The following is a 21567-nucleotide window of genomic DNA, read 5'->3' as shown; positions in this document are numbered from 1 at the left end:
TGCCTTTTGCCTTTAGACTCTTCTACCTGTGGCAAACACAGCACCTTTTTTTGTGTGTGTATGTGTAGTTTTTTGTTGTTGTTTTTTTTTTGAGACAGGGTTTCTCTGTACTGTAGCCTTGGCTATATGGACTCACTTTGTAGACCAGGCTGGCCTCCAGCTCACAGAGATCCGCCTGCCTCTGCCTCCCAGAGTGCTGGGATTACCGGTGTGTGCCACCTCAACCGGCTAAGAGAATGTCTTAACAATCAAACCAAACTGCTCCTGCCAGAAAGTCAGTGTTTTTACATATAACCCCCTACAACGTGGCTCCGAATAGCACTCAAGACCTGCCTTCATGTCACAATATATTTCCTGCACCCTGGGACCTCCTTTTCTCAATCAAGGACCTTTGTCTTTTTTTTACACTTTTGCCTATAGTGCCCCTCCAACTTGAGCTTTCCCACTTGGAAGTTCCCCCATTCTACCTTCCAGGATTAGCTCAACTGAACTCCTAATAGAGATGCCGGCTTCAACACACACAGACACAACCCCCCTCCCCCCCAAAAAAAGAAACAAAAACCCTTCCTTCTTGAATGTCTCTCCCGCATAACTCTACATTCTTCCAAGAGATAAAACAATTCTGTAAGAGAACCTGGCAGCAATGTCACTTCTCCCCAAAATAAAAATTAAAAAAAAAAAAAAAAAAGTAACTCATCAACTAAACTCAACTTATCTTTCCAAAAACTGAAATCCACTTACTGTCTTAAATTTCTTGACTGATCAGGGCTTAAGCATAAACATTGATGTTGATTTAGACTGGATTTTAACTTTTTGGTAACTTTTTGGGGGTTTGGGGGCAGGAGCAGCAGGCAGAACTTAAGGCAACGAATTTTTTCCCTCCTCAAAACAACACACTCCTATACAACAATAAACATTTGAGGGGGTTCATCCTCTCCTTCCCAATCAGACTATAACCTGAACAACCAGGAGAAGACTCCATTCCTAACTCTCTGCAAGGCATTACAGTCTTCAAATTACAAATCTAAGAGAGGACAAGAGAGCAACTCCTGAGCGCGCAGTGAAGGGCAAGCCAGATGTTTTCAAAGTACCACAACTGGAAGGGTGCACAAGGCGCAATAACCAGTTAGGTCTAAAAGAAACCTGAGGTATTATCTGCCAAAGCTGAAACCCCTAAAGATGTTTTAAGATGCTCGTCCAAGGTCAAGGCGCCCGTTAGTGGTCAGGTTAGTGTAGGCAGCCAGATCGTCCAATCCCACCCTCATTCCCCCCAAATCTTGTCGGTTTCGCAGACTGCGCGCCAGGAGTGCCAAATCCGCAGGGAGGCGGGAGCAGTGCAGACACCGGGGAAGAGAGCTAGACGGCGGGGAAGGTGGGTCACTCCTCCCACGTGTCTGGAAGCCTGAGGTCCACCCGCGTGCGGCCGGACTTGCAGCGCTCACCTGTCCGGGGCCCAGAGGCGGGTGGTGCGATCGCGGGACACAGACACAAAGGCCCCCGGCGGGTACAGGCAGCACACCAGGCCCCTCACGTCCAGTTCATGGCCCAGGAGCGAGCAGCTCAGCCGGTATCTGGCCGTGCCGCTCGCCATGGCCAGCGTGGGTCCGGAGCCCGGCTCCCGGGCACGGCACGAGACTCGTCCACACGCCCGAGCCGGCGTGCGCCAGGCTGCGGCCCGAGACCCGCCTGCAGGTGAGGGGCGCGGGCGACCGGAAGAGCCCGTCAACCGGTGCGGAAGGACCGCGAGGGAAGGGGCGCGCCGATCGCACTGAGTGACACAGCAACCCTAACATGCACACCGGAATTCATCATCCAGCGCAGCCCCCGGTGACGCAGAGTGTGTGCGTCGGGCTGCTGAGGCGCCGCGGGCCGAGGCTCTCTCCCCTTCTTCGCCCTAGATCACGGGCCTACCAAGGGACCGCGAGACCCTGGAATTCTGCCCGGGCGCCGCAGATCCAGGTCCTGTCAGAGCCGGGTACATTTCAGAGAACAACCGAAGATTCGTAGTAGTGTAGGGGGCCAAGCCGGAACTACAACTCCCACAATGCCGCGCGTCCCAGGCGACTCGCCGGCGCGCTGAATCCGGATGTTTTAAATCTTGGTGCCCCCTCCTGACTCCTGGGAATGGTAGAGTGAAATTGCTTGTTTATATTACGATTTTTTTCTTTTCTTTTCTTTTTTTCTTTTTTTTTTTTTTGGCTGACTTTCTGCATGCCTTCGGAGAGTCTCGAGATTTTCATAATTGTTTTTCATTTAAAATGACAGAATCTGAAGCCGGAGCGGGAACTTTTAATCACTTGCCTTCATATCAAGCTACTCCTGTGTTCTTACCCATAAATCAGATTTTGCAAATAAATAATGATGTTCAAGGTTTATTCTTTCCTAACATGACCACCATTTGCCCGAGGTTTGGCTCAGTAGTTCTAAAGTGAAGCAGAGAATGCCTTTAATTGATTCATTTATTTATAAGGTCTCACAGTAGCTCGGGCTGGCCCCAGACTCATGGTTTTCTGCTCCAATCGCTGAGCGCTGAAATCACAGTTGAAAATACATAATTTTAAGCAAACCTCCATGGTGCTGCTAGGTGTCGCACTATATTGCTTTACATTGTAGTTGTGAGACCCCAATAGAAGGTGAGGCCCCATTTGAGACCCCACTGAAGTCTGAAAGAAGGTCCAGACCTACTCCATGGCAGGCATCAGTTTAGCGTCAAAAGGAGCAGGCCTCAGTTTCCATTTACCGAAACTGAGTTAACATTTACTGGAAACACACACACACACACACACACACACACACTAATGGGCAGCCAATCAAAGGCCACCTGACCCTCTGCCGGACCCTGTGCTGGACCATCTGTCAGGAAAAAGGTTGCTTAACTCATGACCAGCCCAAAAGTTTGCTGATCACCTCAAAGTTGCCCCCCGCTTTTTTGCTCGTGCTTATAAATTTGAATGTTCTAATCATATTAAAGATTACCTAACCCACCCCGAAATTCTTCCTGAGTACCTATAAAAGAAACCTGTGAACTCAGTTCCGGGTTCCTCGCCATTTTGCTTTGCATAGGTGGGGACCCCAGTGCACTGGATTTCTGCAGAATAAAACTTGCTCTTTGCTATTTGCATGCGATTTGAGTCAGGGGTGTTCTCTTCAGCGAGCCCTGGACCTTAACATAGTAAATTTTACCTTCCTTACGGCACGGCATCCACCATACCACAAACCTTTCTTCAGTCGCCAAATCTAATTTACATTTTTTTTTCTTAAAACTCATTCTAGGCTTGAAATCATTATTCATTATTATTGAAATCATTATGTGTGTGTTTCCCTGATTTAAGCCCTGAAATGTAGGACATTTTAAAACCTCTTCTGCCACTATACTCACTTAGTGGCTGAGCTTTCCCCAAATTATATTTTCAAACTGAATATTTCCAGCTGTCTATTAGAAATTTCTTCCTAGTGGCTTACATTAAACATTCTCTAGTTTTTCTGCCCCTTCTCTCCAGTCAGTTCTACACATCAAAGTAAAATTTTCTAAACACTAGATTTAAGCTTTATTCCCTTTGTTCAGTAACCTCAATTGCTTTCCATTCGTAAGAGTACACTGTTATATAAGACCTTTCATATTTCCCTAATTTATTTTACTAAAGTCATTTCTGTTTGGTGTGTGTCTGCATCAGCCATGTTGAATTTTTTTAACCTTTCCCTGAACACACCAAGATGTTGAAGTTGGTATTTCTAGGTTCCTAAACAGACAAGGAAACCCTAATACTACGTGAGGCTAAAACATGAGATTGAAGTTTAGTGAGTTCTAAGCCATTCTGGCTACAGGAAAAGCTCCAGTCTTAAGAAACACACACACACACACACACACACACACACAACCATAATTAAACTGTAATCTTTTCTCCTGTCATAGTTCAATACCAGTATATCTTCTGTATTTTCCTAATTCCTCTTTGGGCCAATACTATTTTATTTATTGCCAATTTAGTGTTCATGATGTTGTGATCTGCATAGCTATCATTTCTACAGATTAGATTTTCTTCAGGACATTTCATTGTTTTTCAATCTTTTTGTAGGTGTTAGCTTGTTTTTGTTTTTTTTTTCTTTTAATTTTTTTAAAAGAAAGATTTATTTATTCATTCATTCATTATGCATGCCTGCGTGTGTGCCGCCTGCATGCCAGAAAAGGGTACCAGATCTCATGAGGGATGGATGGGAGCCACCTTGTGGTTGCTGGGAATTGAATTTTTACTGTATTCTGTGTGTGTGTGTGTGTGTGTGTTTGTGTTTATGCAGTGGTGTGTGTATGTGTGCGTGTGTGTGCGTGTGTGTGTGCATGCACCAGAATACATACAGAGGTGAAAGGACAACTTGCAAGAGGTGGTTTTCACTCTCTACCATGTGACCCTGAGGCTCTAACTCAGGTCCTCAGGCTTGGTGGAGGTGGCAAGCGGCTTTACCCACTCAGACATCTCAGCAACCCTGGTTTGTTTTCTTAAACAGTCTCCTCACTGCCGCAAATTCACAGCACTCTTCCTATCTCAGCCTCTTGAGAGTTGTGATTTTAGGGGTGAGCCTCCACTGATACTCTGAGGTTGAGGAGACTCGACTTTGATCCTCCATCTTAACCATCAGATATACTGCTGTATATAATAGGTCCTCAGTGGATATTTTCTCACTATAGTATATTCTCTAAAAAATTTCATGTAGTGTCTCATTTCATCCTCACAGCAATCCTACAAAGTAGGAAATATAATCTCTGTTTCACAGATAAGAAGTTCAGCATTGACTGAAAACAAAAGTGGCTATTGGCCTAAGGGGTCCCTAGCTCCGAAGCCCAACTCAACAGTAACCAGAAACTTAATCTTAACTAATCAAAATCAGAAACGGGGGCTGGAGAGATGGCTCAGTGGTTAAGAGCACTGGCTTCCAGAGATCTGAGTTTAGTTCCAAGCACCCAGGCCATGGCTCACAACCATCTCTAACTCCAGGTCTAGAGAAGCAGTACCCTCCGCTGCCCTCTCCAGGCACATGATTCATATAAATATGTGTAGGTGCTCATACACATAAAAATGAATCTTAGAATAATTTTATATTTTTAAATGTTTTTATATGAATGTTTTGCCGGCATGTATGTGCACTTGCATGACTGGTATTATTGGAGGCCAGAAAAGGACATCAGATATCCTGGAACTGGAGCTACAGGCATATATGAGCCTCAGCCAGAGCAGGACCTGAGCCATCTCTGCAGATTCAATAAGTAGACTTTTTTTTTTTTTTTCCAGAGACAGGGTTTCTCTGTGTAGTCCTGGCTGTCCTCGCTTTGTAGACCAGGCTGGCCTTGAACTCACAGAGATCTGCCTGCCTCTGCGTCCCTGAATGCTGGGAACATAGGCATGTGACTCCAGGCAATAAATAGAACTTTAGGAACACACAAAAATTGGTCAAACCTTCCTCTGTGACTTTACACCTTAAAGAATCATGTGTTCATAATCTTGCTCTTAGAAAGTTTTCCCCAGGGCTGGAGAGATAGTTAAGAGCACTGGCTGCTCTTCCAGAGATCCTGAGACCAGTCTGGTCTGTAGAACAAATTCCAGTACAACCAGGGCTACACAGAGAAACCTTGTTTAAATAAATAAATAAATAAATAAATAAATAAATAAATAAATAAATAAATAGATAAATAGATAAATAGATAAATAGATAAATAAATAAGTAGATAAATAAATAAATAAATAGATAGATAAATAGATGGATGGATTGATAGATAGATAGATAGATAGATAGATAGATAGATAGATAGATAGATAGTAAAAATAGAAAGTCGGAGTCTGCAGATATGGCTGAGAGGTTAAGAGCACAAGCTGTTCTTCCAAAGGTCCTGAGTTCAATTCCCAGCAACAACATCATGGCTCTGAGAGACTACAGAATTAAAACTTAGTGTTTTGGGGTGTTGGTTTAAAGTTTAAAGCACAAGCCTGAACAAAGGCCAGCCAGGTGGAGACATGTCAGGCCACCTTTGGGGAGGAACCAGCTTAACTGCATTTTTTCCTGCCCACTAGAGATGCAGTTGGTAGGCAATCCACCAGACAGCCAGGCCAGAACCTTTTATGGTCTTAGTGCCTAAAGTAAACCAATCATTTCAAAAGTCGGTTTCCCTTACCCAGTCATGTAAGCCAAGGCATGTAACTGCCGCTTGGAGGTTTTCCCTTTGAAAACTTTGTTCCCCTGGACCCCCACCCCCCCACCCCATTTCTCTCCTGCTTCCACATGAAGTTTTGCAACCCAGGCTCCAACACGGATACAATAAACCCTCATTTATTTGCAGTGGAGTTGATTCCTGGTATTCCTTGCGGGGGGAGGGGGAGGTGTCTCACGAACTGGGCATAACAGCTCATACCCATCTATAATGAGATCTGGTGCCCTCTTCTGGCCTGCTGGCTCACATGCAGGCAGAATACTGTATGAATAATAAAGAAATAAATCTTTTTTTAAAAAGTCAAATGAAGTTACATATTATAATTTTTGTCCTAAGTGTGGTGCTTTCAGTATGACTTTGTTTCTAAAAAAGCCTGAATTCAGCAAGATGTGATGGTGTTCATGTTTAATCTTAGGTGTTTATATTTAATCTTAGGATTTAGGAGGCAGAGGCAGGCGAATTTCTGAGCTTGAGGCCAGCCTGGTCTACATAGAATTCCAGGACAGTCTCAAAAATAGCAAAAGCCTAAATTCATTATAGAAAAACTTATGTAAAAGATATGAAAATGAAGATGGGGCCAATATAGACCAAGGCTGAAAATTTGTCAAGCTAAAAACCAAGGAATTTTAACAATTAGTAATGACATTTGGTGTATATACCTGTGTATAAAATTATGGTAATAGAATGTAGGTATGTAGGGAACTATAACCTCTGTTTGCTAGTGTATACTGCGAAAACATTAAATATGAGATTGAATATATGGATTGAATATATAGAAGCAATTACATAGTGTAAATGCTCATGACCCCTAAAGGATTCATGAGTATCCAGTGTTTTGACATTGTATGACAGTACCGTCTTCAAACGTATTGTGACACATTCGTAGCTATCCCCATGGCCCATGGGCACATGTTGGTCATGCATGATAGATGCTGATATATCTCTATACATGTCCATAGGTGTGTTGAGTTGTTTGTTTGTTTGTTTTTTTTTATCATTCTAGGAAATGAACCCAGGGTTTATGTGAGTATGTTAAGCACATACTAAACTATATTTCCAACCCCCTTCATGGCTAAAGATAAAGGAAATTAGGAGTTATAGAAAATAATTAGTGGCTAGCAGCAATTTTTGTAAAAAGTCAGTAAGTTTACAAAACATACAATGTGGGACAAAGTCTGGCTGGACCAAAGAACAAATATTAGCTTGTGAATGATTCCCTAGGGACAGTGGTATGTGATCCAAGCCTGTCCAGCTGAGTTGACAGACTTCAGTCTTTTTTAGTACAGTGTGAGTTTAGTCTTCTCTGGTTAATGAGATTTTACAGTACAAAGACTCAGGCTTTATGTTCCTCTTGGCTGCTGTGGTCAGGTCAAAAGTTAACTTTGTGGAAAGTTTCTCCCTGCATTGGGAGGCAGGAAAAACAAAGGAAGTTCAGAAGAGCCTCAATTTTAAGGTGGTTTTAATTAAGCAATTTACTATACTTTGAATATTTTAAAAGACCATATTTTAGGTATATTGTTCTCCTAGTCCTCAAAGAGTTTTAAGTTCTTTGACAAGAGTGCGCAAAGCTTGGATTAGGATAACAAAATACAGATGACCCTCAATTTATAATGGAGCGTCTTTATCACAATCCTAAACAAAATTGCAGTTCAGAGGCCAGAGAGAAAGCTTGGCAGGTAAAGATACTTGTCATACAATCTTGACTATTTAAATTTGACCCTCAGAACTTCAGTAAACGTGGGAGAATGGAAGTGACTCCCCAAACTGGTCCTCTGATTTTCACATACATAATAAAGTGTATATTTCTGCACACATACACACACACACACACACACAGAGAGAGAGAGAGAGAGAGAGAGAGAGAGAGAGAGAGAAAGAGAGAGAGAGTAATAATAGTAACTAAAACGTTCAAAAATGCCTTAAATGTGTTTGAGCTATCAAGTATCATTAGCCTTCTCCACCTTGGATAGACACTTATGTAAGTCTACTGCTGGGCAAAAGCACATGGCACAAATCATATTTGATCAAGAAGGGTTGAGTTGCTCATGTAATCTGTTGATTAATCTCATCCATAAAAAGACAGCTCAGAAAAACTGGGTGTTTGTGAGCCACAGTTGGGATCTGCAGCTTGCTGTATTTTCAGAGTTGCAACGGAATATATTATATTCTACTAAAATACCACATCTGAAACTGTGACTTCTACATAGTACATATCACTTCCATGCTATCATGTTGTAAAAACCACCAAGGTTGAACCATGAAACATGAAATAGAATGCTAAAAGTGCACGAAGGTAAGATGATAGGAATCATGTCTTCATAATTCTTTAAAACTTGAGGCCACCCAGGCAGTAGTGGCACATGCCTTTAATCCCAGTGCTCAGGAGGCAGAGGCAGGCGAATGTCTGTGAGTTTGAGGACACCAAGTCTACACAGTAGTCCAGGACAGCCAGTGCTACATGAGAAACTCTGTCTTGAAACAAAACAACAAAACAAAACTTGAGGGCTAAAAAGGCTTTGCCCCAAAGGATAATGGTTAAAAGTCAAAGTCCCTTGGAACAGAATGGGAAAGATAAAATGAACTTCATCTTTAAAAAAAAAAAAAATGCTTTATTACATGCATACACATACCATCTACGGTGCCATGGTGCTCAGGAGGAAGACAAAGGACAACCAATAGAAGTTGGTTGTCCTTCTACCATATGGAACCAGAGGTCCAATTCAGGTCCTTAGGCTTGGCAGCAAGTACTCTTACCCTAGGGTAGTCTGTGTGGCCCCAGATTTAGCTTTAAAAACGGTTAGTAATGAGTTGAACAAGGACAAACACAAGAGCCATGCTAAAGTGGACAGAAAAAGCCTGCAAGGCCACAACTCTAAACAAAGAATTACTGGCAACTAAGGAATGCTGATAGTGGGAGAGATAGTTTTCTCCAGTTAAGACCTTCCAGCTGATATCGAGTCCTGACACTATGCATACAAGTAGCATTATGCAGATTAAGCAGGTTGTGCTTATGTATTTAGGAATAGACACACACATGCCAGCAATTAATGAAAATCGAGGCTTGCGTTTAAAGGAACAAGGAAAGATGTGAAAGGGTTTGGGAGGGAGGAAATGGAAGAGGAAAAGTGATATATTATAATCCCAAAACATAAGAAATAATTACAAAAACATTAGCATTAGCAAAATATAAATTAACTATCAATATAATTTTATCTTTACAGTTGTGCATGTAATTTTTTTACATTTAATTGTAGGAATATCACAGAAAGTTTTATTTTTACTTTTTTGTGGAAAAATGGGGAATTTGCAGTTTCATAATCAAAGGTTATAAAAATAAATATTTTAACTAGAAAGCCATTTCACTAAAAAAAATTTAGCAGCTTATCAGAAATATGTTGGTACATTTGTATTGCTCTGCGCTGTCAGAATTTGTTGAAATAAAAGCTTGTTGGCTTTAGTTTACCAAGTATCACTAATTTCATTCATTATCAGACCATTGGCAATTAACATTCCTTTATTTTAATCCTATGTACTCAAAGCACAAACACTCTAACACATTCCGTATTACAGAATGGCAACTAAAGGTTTGAAGAGGCTATTTCACAAAGCCCTCACTGAAGGCATGAACAGAGAACTAAGAGAATCACTTCAGGTGACTGAATAAGATATTAACTAACCCAACTATAGAGTATTCCCAGGTGCCGGAGCTGGTCCTCAGCACAGACCTGAGGTGATGTCAGCAGGCAGTGTCAAACGAGGGCAGCTTGCTGCGCTGAGGCCCCTGGAACTGAGTTAGTAGTTCACTGACTATTGATCCCAGGATGCATGCAGTCAGTGTAATGGCATGTCAGTGGGTACCATTGTACTTCTCTTATTTGATCCCAGTGAAGGGTTACATCCCTCTTTGGTATAGTGTATTCAGTAAGCTCATGGGTCTGGGTTTCTGATGTGGTCTTGACATGGCCATGTGTGTCCACCTGTTCCTCATTTTGTTTGACAGACTCATGTTTTACTTGACTCCATCATTAGTCTGTGCCTTGTAGTTGGTGTTGGGCAGATGGTGGTTGTTCACCTGCACAAATAAGACAGGAGCAGCATTCTGCAGCAACATTGGCTCTCAAAATGAAGCAAATTGCTGTCTTTTAAAATGGAGTCACTCAGCACAGGTCCTAGCCTGAAAACTACTGTTTTTGTATAATGTAAAGTAAATTAAGCAGGGTATTTATCCTGACCTCTATATAGCTAACTAGTTGTGTTATACTGAGCAGCAATGCAGAATAATAAAGAGATATCAAAGCAAATGTAATTCAACATCCTTTTACATGGTGTTACACTATATAATAGCTGTTTTCAAGCTTGGTGCTCAAAGAGAACAAGGATACTTTTTTGAAGCTAACAGCCTTTTTTTCCCCTTGCTAAACATTTAAGAACTCCTATCTTTTCATAATCTTTGGGAACATTGCCCAGATAATTGCTTAATTCATTTAGCAAATGTGAAAATTAATCATCGTCTTTATTTTAGTTGACACTGAAATATAATAATAATACATTGTTTCCACTAAAATATCAAAACCTCAGAAAGACAGTATGCAACTTTTCAAGACTTAGCCACCCAATTTTCTTCTCTAGGGGCAACAATTATTATTGCCTTCCTGTATGCTTCCAAAAGACTGTTTAGATATATGCAAAAACATGTTAGCTGTGAATATTTCATCACCTTGCTTTAACCATGTATCCTGAATAAATTTTCGTTTTGTTGGGGAAGAAAAGATACTGCACCCTATCATGTGCAGTATTTGGGATATTAGCAGGTAACATGACAAAAACAAAACTGGTCATAGCAGTGCAGGCTTGTAATCCCAGCAGGTGGGCGTCGAAGGTTGAAAGCAGGTCCGAGGCCATCCTGGGCTACAAGAGGCTGTTTCAAAAATGAAATTCACCAACAAAATACAGATAAAAAAAAGAGGAGGAAAAAAGTCAATTTTTACGTGAGCAAACTGAGCTCAAATGGTTCACCAAATGGTTAAAAGCTTGTAGGCCCAACTTAGTCAAGAAAAATGGGCATATGTGTGAAAAAAGTGTCAACCAGCAACACACACTGAGTCCTTAGAAAGTACAAGTGGGTGTTCGGGAGAACAGGTTAGGACATGTGCTGGTGTCCCGCCACATAAGGTGTGCCTTTGTAGTTTCTGCAAGCTAACAACCATTCAAGGACCTCCGATGGTCTCGTTTCCTCTTTGATCTTTTCAATTAGGGAAGCTCTGAGAGGTCCTTTTGTCGGCGAATCTCACGGCTTTGACCTAACTTAATATTTGCTAACTCTAGGCTTCTAGTTTATCCCCACAACATCAATACTCAAAAAAAGTATACTCACAGCTGAGGGACAACCTTTTTTTAATGATTGTATGTGCTTTGTGACAATTGCCTTGTTGGGAGCACAAAGGTCCTGCACCCACAGGTCACTAGGGAAACCAGGAAGGTTAATCATGGAGAGTTATCTCCTTAAAGAATGAAATACCCGTTTTCTGCCTAGAAGGCTGGGAGTAGATATTATTAATGACCTAGTGACCTGTGCTATCTGTAGAGCCAGACCTTACCCAAATCTACAGAATATTTGTCCCAGACACTTCTTTCCTAGGCCTTTATCATTAACTCTCAGTTAATAGAACTCATCCTTAAGAGAGATGTCACATATACTTCATTAGCCCGATGGATGACCTGTATCCTATCTCAGGCAGAGATCACACCAAGTCCTAAGCCTTTAAGCTATAGAACCCATTTTCATGGTCACATGTACCATGCAAAGGAGGTTCATGCATTAAGATTCATTGTATAACTGGAATTGGAATGACTGTTGCCTGAACCCCCCCCCCCTTTTTTAAATTGTACTGTTTAAATTTGCTTACACTAAACCGCTTGAATCAGACTCTCTAGGAGTTTGCTCCAACCTCACTAAGTCAAGCTGAACCAGGTTTTCCCCCTTTCTTCATGTGTGTTATTTCACTTCAAGCAACAGAGCTTGCAGTGACCCCCAAATTGCCCTAAATAATTTTGCTATAACAAATACTGCTCAAGTGAATAATGCTTTAAGTACCAGTGGAATCCAGAAAAGGGGGTCAAATCCCCTGGGGTAGAGTTGTAGGCATTTGTGAGCCGCTGGATAAGGGTGCCAGGAATCTAACTCAGGGCTTACAACATCTTCAATTTCAGTGTTTTTCAGAGTTGATCAACATTTTGATTTTATAATCATCAGTGTTGAGAATAACACTTCGCATAAACATATTGAACAAAACAGTAGAAATATGTCCAGGATGCTCCTAAAAATTCTGTTCCAATTCAAGCCAAAATTCATTTCGCAACTTTTTTTTTTCTGAAACTCAAGTTATCAAACTTAAACAACAATTTTAAAAATCAATCATTCTAATGCAATAAAATCTAATAATATACCAATTTGATACTTACATACTGAGGATAAAGAAACAAAAATATTGAGCCCTTATTTTCTCTAATTAAGACTTTTTTTTTCTTTTTGACTTAATTTTTTTGAAGGCATACCATATATACTACAATCCAGTTTACATATTAAATAGCATGTTGGAATGGTCTGATACAGTTTTAAATGGAAAATTAAGAAAATGGAAAAATTCAGGTTCCAAATCCTACTCCCCAAGCAAACAAACAAATAAACAAACACCTTTAAAGTTAATCACTGTAACAAATGTATTCAGTGACTAGTCATGTCTAATTCCTATCATACTGGTGGTGAATGGAATTAAGAAGAAAGCCCAACTTTTTAAAATTACTGCCTCAAGGAAATAATATACATTGGATTGTTTTGGAATTGTTATTATTTTGGAACTGTTCTTGCTACTTCAATGCCCAGGAAGCTTAATTATGCTTTAATAAGAGAACAGAATTTATTTAGTAAAAACACTACAGTTCCTAGCATACAATAGCCTGGAATCTGAGCTGGGGTGTTTCAGGTAGCAGTGGTTGGTGTGTGATGGTATTGGACACACAGAGACCACACGTGTTTCAGAACTAAAGCTTTAGTGAAATCATGAGATGCAGCATGGCTGAGTGTTGCCAGAAACACCTCAGATTCATTACCATTTGTTTTTGAATTAATTATTGTTCCCTGCATATCCAGATTTTTTTTAACTGTTGTAAATTTGGGGGAACCTTTACATTCAATTAAAACCCTGGGAGGGTTTCTGATCTACAGTTTAAGAAGCTGAGGTCTTCAAACTTCAAGAACTCATGTACACTTAAAATACTCAGTTACTTGCCGTAGCCTGTTAGTCCCTATGCAGAAACAATCTTGGACTGTGGATGTCCCTCTTCAGTGGTGCAGTGCATCCTAGCTAGCATCCCTGAGGCTATTCCCAGTACCACAGGACAGCAATCAAACAAAGTGAACATGACCGAAGTCAAAGTCGATTCTCTTCCCTAGGGAAGCTGAGAGGCTATGAAGTGAGGTGCCTTGCTCTGTATTGTTTTCATCACATAAAAAGATACGGGACCGGGGAACACTGTTGATTACCCAAATGATTTAAAGCAAATTACTTGTCTCTTTAAAATTGGGTCAAGAACATCTGTCCTGCCAGTTTTGACAGTTATATTGTCAGAGTTCTTAACTAGAAGGCACAGAAACTGTATGTAAACTACAAGCAGAAAATGCATTTATTAAAAGTTTACTAAGGTACCGGGAATGGTATTTAAAGTCTTTCACCCCAGCACTTGGGAGAGGCAGGAGGATCTATATAAACCAGCCTGGTCTACATAATGAGTTCCCAGGATAGGCAGACCCTATCCAGAGCTTTTGTTTTTGTTTTGTTTTTTTTTTCAGCCACTAAGGATGCCGCAGAACAGACTTAAAAGTTTCTTGATAAAGATAGTGCAGCTTGCTACTGATAAACCTTCAGTCTTAAAACCTGGATGTAGTTACTGGGGCTGGCCTCTGCTTAAACAGACCCCCTGAAGTATTCCTGACGGTTTACATTCATAGTCCGTGTGTGAGCCTCGGCTTAGACTGGAGCTAGCAAGTAATAAACTAATCTCGCTTTTAAGGACGACTGGAACAGCCAGTGCAGTCACTCTCATGGCCTAAGAGGAGCTGGCCTGGAGAAGGCAAGGAATTTGTCAACACAGAAAACAAGCTCCCACCACCAACAGTTCCAATGAGATACTTGTCACTCTGGGTTAGACAGTGACTTGGAGGCCAGCCGCCCTAAAAGCGAGGCCTTGTTTTAAAACAAATTCTCTTAAGAACACCCAGATGAGTTTACAGGCTCACAAACTCAGGTTTGCAAACAAAACAAACAAACTAAACCAGAAAACTCTGGTGAAAGAAAGACTAAGGATTTCTTTTTTTTCTTTTTTTTTTTTTCGGGGAGGTACGGAACGAACGGGCAAGGGGAGGGAGTGGAAAAGATACTGTCCTCGGTCTCGCGAGATTTTTTTTTTTTTCTTTCCCCTTTCTTTTCCCTGGCCGGGCTTCAGGCACCGGGGTGTGAGGCGCGGCGCCGGCCAATCACGAGGGCCGTTTTCCGCGCGGTGGCGTTGCTAGGATACGCGGCGTCGCGCGGGGCTGCGGGGCCTGGCTCCCAGGCCGTGCGCGAGTGGTCGGCGAGGCGTGGGGCTGACGCTCCCTTCGTCTCCTCGGGGAGGTTCGTGTCGCGGGACCCTGAGCTCCCGTGCCTTCTCCCCGCGCGGGTTATCGTTCCGTGGCGCCCCTGACCCGCTCCAGACAAAACAAATCCGAGTTCGTGGGCTCCTGCCTGCTCGGTAAGTTGGGGTAGGGGGCTCGGCCTGGGAAGTTCCGCACTCCTCCTGGGCTGGGTGAGCGCTCCAGCCGGGGGACGGAGGCGGACGCGTCAGGAAAGTCACCGCTCTGGAGGAGGGGGCCGTCGGCCGCCTACAGCCGGAGGCGCTGAGCAAGTTTTCGCGGAGCCTCAGTCAGCTTGGTTGGCTTCCAGAGGATAATAGTAATAGCAATGGCAAGGCAAAACCTCGTGTTTTCCGTGTAAGAACGAAACTTCACAAACAGCTCTGCAAGATAAGGACTCACTTTTGTTTCAGAGACTGAGAAAACGCATCTCAAAGGGCCAGGGTATGTAGTGGTTATTGTCAGAGGTAGGATTTGTACTTTTTTTTTTTTTTTTTTTATAACGATTTGTTTATCTTTATTTTTCGTTTTATGTGCACTGGTGTTTTGCCTGCATGTGTGTGTGTGAGGGCATCCAATTCCCTGGAACTGGAAATACAGACAGGTTTGAGCTGCCACGTGAATGCTGGGAATTGAATCCAGGTCCTCTGGAAGAGCATCCAGTGCTTTTTAACCACTGAGCCATCTCTCCAGCCCCAGAATTCGTATTCTTAATCCTTGTGGAATCAGAGGTTGTGTGAATACAGCCCTCCCCCCAATGATGGTGTGACTGTGGGTAGAAGAATCTCAGAGGTAGGGGTATATTTGTCGAGAGTGCTCACTTCCCGTTTCTCCTATGGGACTAACCTAGGTCAGGCATTTTCCACTACAGTAAAGCAGTCGTTTACAAAAAGATTAGTTGAAGAGATGGAGCAGGATAGGATAGAAGCCTACTATAAATGTCTTCTGAGAGACTTCACCCAGCAGGGGATGGAAGCACAAACTTTGGGCAGAGCACAGGGAGTTTTAGGAAAGAGTAGGAGAATAAAAGGACCCAGAGCGGACAGGAGCTCCACAAGTAGACCAACAGACCCAACAAATCTGGGCCAATGGAGGCTGTAGAGACTGATGCACCAACGAAGAACCATGCATGAAGAGGACCTAGGCCTCCTGCACAGATGTAGCCCATAGGCAGCTCAGTCCCCATGATGGTACCCTAGTAAAGGCAGCAGGGGCAGTCTCTGTCATGGACTCTGTTTCCTGCTCTTTGATCACTTCCCCTTGGTGGTGGTGGGGGTCCTTGGCAGGCCACAGGTGAAGAGAATGCAAGGAGTCCTAATGAGACTTAATAGGCTGGGGTCAGATGGTCAGGGAAGAGGACTCCCCCATTTTGTGGTCTAGGGGAGAGGGATGGGGGGAAGAGGAAGAGGGGAGGTGGGAGGAGACGAGGGAGGGGCTACAATACCGCCATAAAATGAATAAATTATAAAAAATAAATTAAAAAAAACAGTAAAAAAAACTAAAAAGGCTTCTATATTGTACTTTTTCTCAGTTAACAGGAAAGAGTAACAGCTAGAGTAACAGTGACTAATTGTGCTGTAATCACTGGATGTTTTTACTACTTTTGTTTGTTTTTTGAGACAGGTTTTCTCTGTGTGGCCCTAACTGTTCTGGAACTCTAGACCAGACTGACCTCTGCCTTCCAAATGCTGGGATTAAAGGCATGAGCCATCACAGCCCATCGAGAATTGTTGTGACTATAGGTCCTGTCTCTGTAAAAATGCTGTTAATGTTTCAGTGTAGTTCAAGACCATAGAGAAGTAGGGGCTACTTGGAATAGAAAGATTCTAAGGTTGGAGTGCAATTTTATTTTATTTTTTTTTACATGAAGAGATAATGGTGTAGATGTCTAAAGGGAAAAGCTCAGTAAACCGTGAACATTCAGAATTGGTGCCTGGTGTGAATGACAGAATTATAGACATTGATTTATGAATTTTTAATGTGGTTGTAGAAGTTGACAGTATAATGACAGATCATGGGTGATACAAAGAAGAAAAGCGCTGAGCTTGAGGTGTAGGAACAAAGCAATTCAGTTCAACAGATATTTTGTTTGCAGTCATAGTAACTCCTTCCCTCCTGAATTAGTGAGGCCCTAAACTGATGCCAGTATGGTAAAAATAGAGAGGAAGGTATGTGTTAAGCAGTTGAAGGAATTAAATCAGTAGGCTATGGAGAAGAGAGAGAGAGAGAGAGAAGAAAAACCAGGTTTCTGGTTTGTATGAGTAGAAGGTAAGATCAAGAGGAAGGACAGATTTGGGGGAAATTACAGATTTTCATTAACTTTATACATGTTTGTCTTGAAAAAAAAATTAAGTAATTATTTGTGTGTATATATAAAACCCTGATGTTGGCTAGTCCTGTTCTGTCCAGGGGTTCCTCTCATTTCCTCTGCCATTGCCTAACAAGTTAGGCCTTCCGCCTAACTTGTTTTTTGCCATGTCTTCTCACAAGACTTTCCAAACAAAGCGATTCCTGGCCAAGAAACAAAAGCTAATTGTCCCATTCCTCAATGGATTTAGATGAAAACTGGTAACAAAATCAGGTACAACTCCAAGAGAAGATACTGGAGGAGAACAAAGCTGGGTGTGTAAGGTTTCACATAATGGCAAAACTGAAGGTTTATACCAAATTGATCCTACCAGATGGAGTTTTACATTTTTAACCTGGAAACTTGGTCATGTCTAAATTGGGGATGGAGTTTGTCCAGTAATAAAATATAGAAACTTTCCAAAAATAAAAAATAAACCTAATATTGCCAGGTGCAATGGCATACACCCTTAATCCCTGCATTCGGGAAGGCAAAGGCAGGTGGATCTCTATGAGTTTGAGGCCAGCTTGATTTACAAAGTGAGTCCAGGACAGCCAAGGCTACCCAGAGAAACCAAAATAAAACAAAACAAAATAAACAAAACAAAACCCTGACATTAAGTGTGTCAGGGAGATAGGGAGTTGTGAATCTTTAGCTTATTATTTGCTAAAACCCTGAATGTGCGTGTAATGGTCCAAGGAGAGATTAGAGAGAAAAAAGAAAATGAGACCGTGATGGCATTGTGTGGAATACTGCCTTATACAGGCAAGTAGAGGATGAACGAGACTGAAAAGAGAACTAGAGTAGGTGAGTGTCACACTGATATTACATAGAACATATACCAGTCAAAGATGACATTTCTATCCCTGTGATAACGACAAGAGGGCATTTACATGGAGTAGCAGTAATAGTGGAAATAGGCTACTGTGTAAAGCTAGATTGCATACAGGTGACTTTAATCGTGAATGAGAGAGGGATGGCTTTTGATACTGGAGAGCAGGATGCACTAGTTGGTTTATATGCTGTAAGGATGATACAGTTTATATCCTAATTTTCTTTATGTCCTAATTTTCTCAGATTACTAGGAAATCAACGTACTTGATGAGAGTGATAGGAACAGATGGAAATACGATTAAGGATTGTATACACCAAGAAAAATTGAGTACCTTGCCTTTGCAGAGATGAGATATTAAGGGAAGAACATTGTACAAAATGATCTCATTTCTTTTTCATTTATTTACATATTTTAATTATTTACTATTGTATGTGTAAGTGCATGGTGTGTGTGTGTGTGTGTGTGTGTGAGTTTGTGTGTGTGTAGTGGGAGATAACTCATGCTACAGTGTATATATTGGGGTGGGGGTTTCAAGAGGACAAGTTTGTAGAGTCAGTTTTCCTCCTTCACTTTTACTAGGGCTCCAGGGATCAAAGTCATGTCAGCAGCCTTGCATGACAAGTGCTTTTACCCAAATGAGCCGTTTCACTGGTCCCAATCCCATAGTTCTAAGTGGAATATTAAAGTAAAATTAAAGCTCATTCAACCTTTTAGTAGTATCTGAGAATGGCAGTTTGCAAGAATAAAGGATTATCTAGAATTAAGTGTTTGAAAGAAGGATATAATGAGCTACTAGTATTTTTAAATATGAGACTTCAAAGGAAAATTGAATTATTTCTGTTTCCAAACAGTGGTTAACATGAACAATGGCCAGTAATCATAAGTCTGCAGCTCCTCGCCCTATTTCTCGGGGTGGAATAGGACTAACAGGAAGGCCTCCGTCTGGAATAAGACCCCCATCTGGGAATGTGCGAGTAGCAACTGCAGTAAGTTGGGAATCCGTGCAATAACAGATTTTACTTTATTGTCCCTTTATTATTATATGAAAAATGTTTTGGAAATAGGTAAAAATACAATGTGGAAGAATAAGACCGTTATCAAGGAATTATGTTTACTGATAACCGTAAACATTTTAAGGCTATTTAGTTTTTGTGGTGCTGGGATCAAACACAGGGCCATATACATATTAGGCAAGAGCAAAACTTTTATAACTAAAATTGTGCTGTATTTTAGTGTCAGAATCAAATGTGATAAACTAGAAACAGAATCAAGCATTTGTAAGAATTTTATTAGTAATGTGGCATTTCAAATTAGTTGAAAAACACATAGAATATTCTTGAGACTATGTCCCAAACCTATTAAATTCTTTTTAAAAAGATTTATTTATTATTTATACAGTATTCTGCCAGCATGTGTGCATGCAGACCAGACATTATAAATTGTTATGAGCCACCATTTGGTTGCTGGGAATTGAACTCAGGACCTTTAAGAAGAGCAGCCAAGTACTCTTAACCTCTGACCCATCTCTCCAGACCCCTAATAAATTCTTAAAGCAATTTTTTGTTCCTTGTATCTTTTATCAGACTTATAAAGAGTATACGTATAGTTGGGTATAGTGGCGCACACCTTTAATGCCAGCACCATGGGAGGCAGAGGCAGGTGGATCACTGTGGAAAAAAAAAAAAAGAGTATAGAAACTTTATATTTTAAACAGTTTATAACTGGTAGAGGAAAATATACATAATTACTTAATACAAACTTGATAAGTCTGAAGGCTTTCTAATGATGATAGAAAAAGAAAGTACCTGAAAATATTTTTTATTTTCAAATTTGAATTTATAAAAATTGAAAACTCCATAAAAATGAAAAGAAATGATAAACTGGTAACTTTCTATATGTGTGGTTCATAGCTTTTAAAAAATTGAGACAAAAGCTGGTGGTGGTGGTGCATACCTTTAATTTCCGCACTCGGGAGGCAGGGGCAGGCAGATCTCTGCAAGTTCCAGTCCAGCCTGGTCTACAGAACTAGTTGCAGGACAGCCATGGATACACAGAGTGACCCTGTCTCGCAAAACAAAGAAAGAGGAGCAGGGGAGAGGGAGGGAGAGAAAGAGTCCTCCTTATATAGCCTGGGCTAGCCTTGAACTCAAATCTTCTTGCCTTGGTCTCCTTAGAGCTGGGATTACAGTCTGTGGAATCTTAAACTGAAAAAGCAAACTTTACTAATTTGTATGAGCTTACTCTATTTTAAAGCTATAAAATCATGTTCAAGTAAAATTTCATGAGATTCTTTTTAAAAAATTTATTTAATTTTACTTTATGTACGTTAGTGTGAAGGTGTCAGATCCACCAGAATTGGCGTTACAATTGTGAGCTGTCGTGTGGGTGCTGGGAATTGAACCCAGGTTCTTTGGAAGAACAGACCACTGAGCCATCTCTCCAGCCCAAGGTTGTTGTTTTTTTTTTTTTTTTATACGGTGGAAGAATAGCATTATAAAATTATACTAATGCTTAAAACATCAGATTCTATAAAGGAGAAAAGAAAAGTCAACATAATATTGTTATGTAGAAATACTGATACTTACTGATACTTTAATATTTTTCTTACATTTATTTATCTGGGTAGCAGTAGGGGTACATGCCATGGTGCCCATGTGAGAGTCAGAAAAAAACCTGTGGGGGTCAGTTCTCTCCTACTATGTGGAGCCCAGAAATCAACCTTAGATCATAAGGTTTAGCAGAAAGCACCCTTTTCTAACCGGCACTACTTAAAAAGAAAATTTTAGGTAGGTTTTTTTGTTTTTGTTTTTGTATTTTTTTTCTTTTTTTTTTTTTTTTTTTTTTTTGCTATATAGTCCAAGTTGGTCTTGAATTTATAAATTGAATAGAATTTTAATTTTTAGAAAAATTCTCTTTATTATTTTATGCAGTAGAAATACACTGTTTTTTTCCTGTTTTAATAAAAGTGAAATCTTTCTTGCCATTTAGATGCCACCAGCAACAGCAAGACCAGGTTCTCGTGGTGGTCCCTTAGGGACTGGTGGAGTTTTGTCATCTCAGATCAAAGTTGCTGATCGTCCTGTAACCCAGCAAGGTTTAAGTGGAATGAAAACTGGGATGAAAGGTATTTATTTTATGAAGATGTCTATGTTCTGTTCTAAAACTATTACATCACATCTTAATACATGAGAAATGTAGCATGTAGTTCTTATTCTTTGACTTATAAAGTTGTTGTAGAATGCATGTGAAATACATTGTTTACTAGAAAGCTATATGCTTATATATATGACACACTTTGATATTCATTTTTCTGATCATGGAGTTTTGCTATAACTGGAAGAAATTTGAGAAAAGTTTTATGATTAGAAGTTAGTTTTCATTACTATATAAAATAATTTGAAAAATTTTTAATAGCTTTTACCTTAGAATGACACTTACTGGGCCATTGAGATGGCTCAACAGATAGAGGCTTCTGATGTCAGGACCAACATGATGGAGAGAACCAACTCCTACAAGCT

The 21567-nt window shown here is 40.8% G+C and overlaps 2 protein-coding genes and 1 pseudogene across 2 annotated transcripts in view; 2 read left to right on the top strand and 1 right to left on the bottom strand.

Moving 5' to 3' along the window:
- Positions 1-1803, bottom strand: part of Plaa (phospholipase A2 activating protein) — a 36417-nt gene extending 34614 nt beyond the window's left edge. Inside the window, exon 1 of the mRNA XM_055618964.1 lies at positions 1443-1803. Coding sequence (XP_055474939.1) covers positions 1443-1591 — 149 coding nt within the window. The 5' untranslated portion in view covers positions 1592-1803. The remainder of the gene's footprint in view (positions 1-1442) is intronic.
- A 12956-nt stretch (positions 1804-14759) lies between these two features.
- Positions 14760-21567, top strand: part of Ift74 (intraflagellar transport 74) — an 81621-nt gene continuing 74813 nt past the window's right edge. The window contains exons 1-3 of the mRNA XM_055618968.1: positions 14760-14986; positions 18901-19035; positions 21038-21173. Coding sequence (XP_055474943.1) covers positions 18916-19035; positions 21038-21173 — 256 coding nt within the window. The 5' untranslated portion in view covers positions 14760-14986; positions 18901-18915. The remainder of the gene's footprint in view (positions 14987-18900; positions 19036-21037; positions 21174-21567) is intronic.
- LOC129685427 (60S ribosomal protein L39-like) lies at positions 17343-17497 on the top strand (annotated as a pseudogene).

This window comes from Psammomys obesus, unplaced genomic scaffold (assembly GCF_907164565.1).
Source record: "Psammomys obesus unplaced genomic scaffold, mPsaObe1.curated_primary_1811, whole genome shotgun sequence".
Lineage (NCBI taxonomy): Eukaryota > Metazoa > Chordata > Mammalia > Rodentia > Muridae > Psammomys > Psammomys obesus.
The sequence above is the reverse complement of the archived record's forward strand: the minus strand, read 5'-3'. Positions and strand labels throughout refer to the sequence as shown.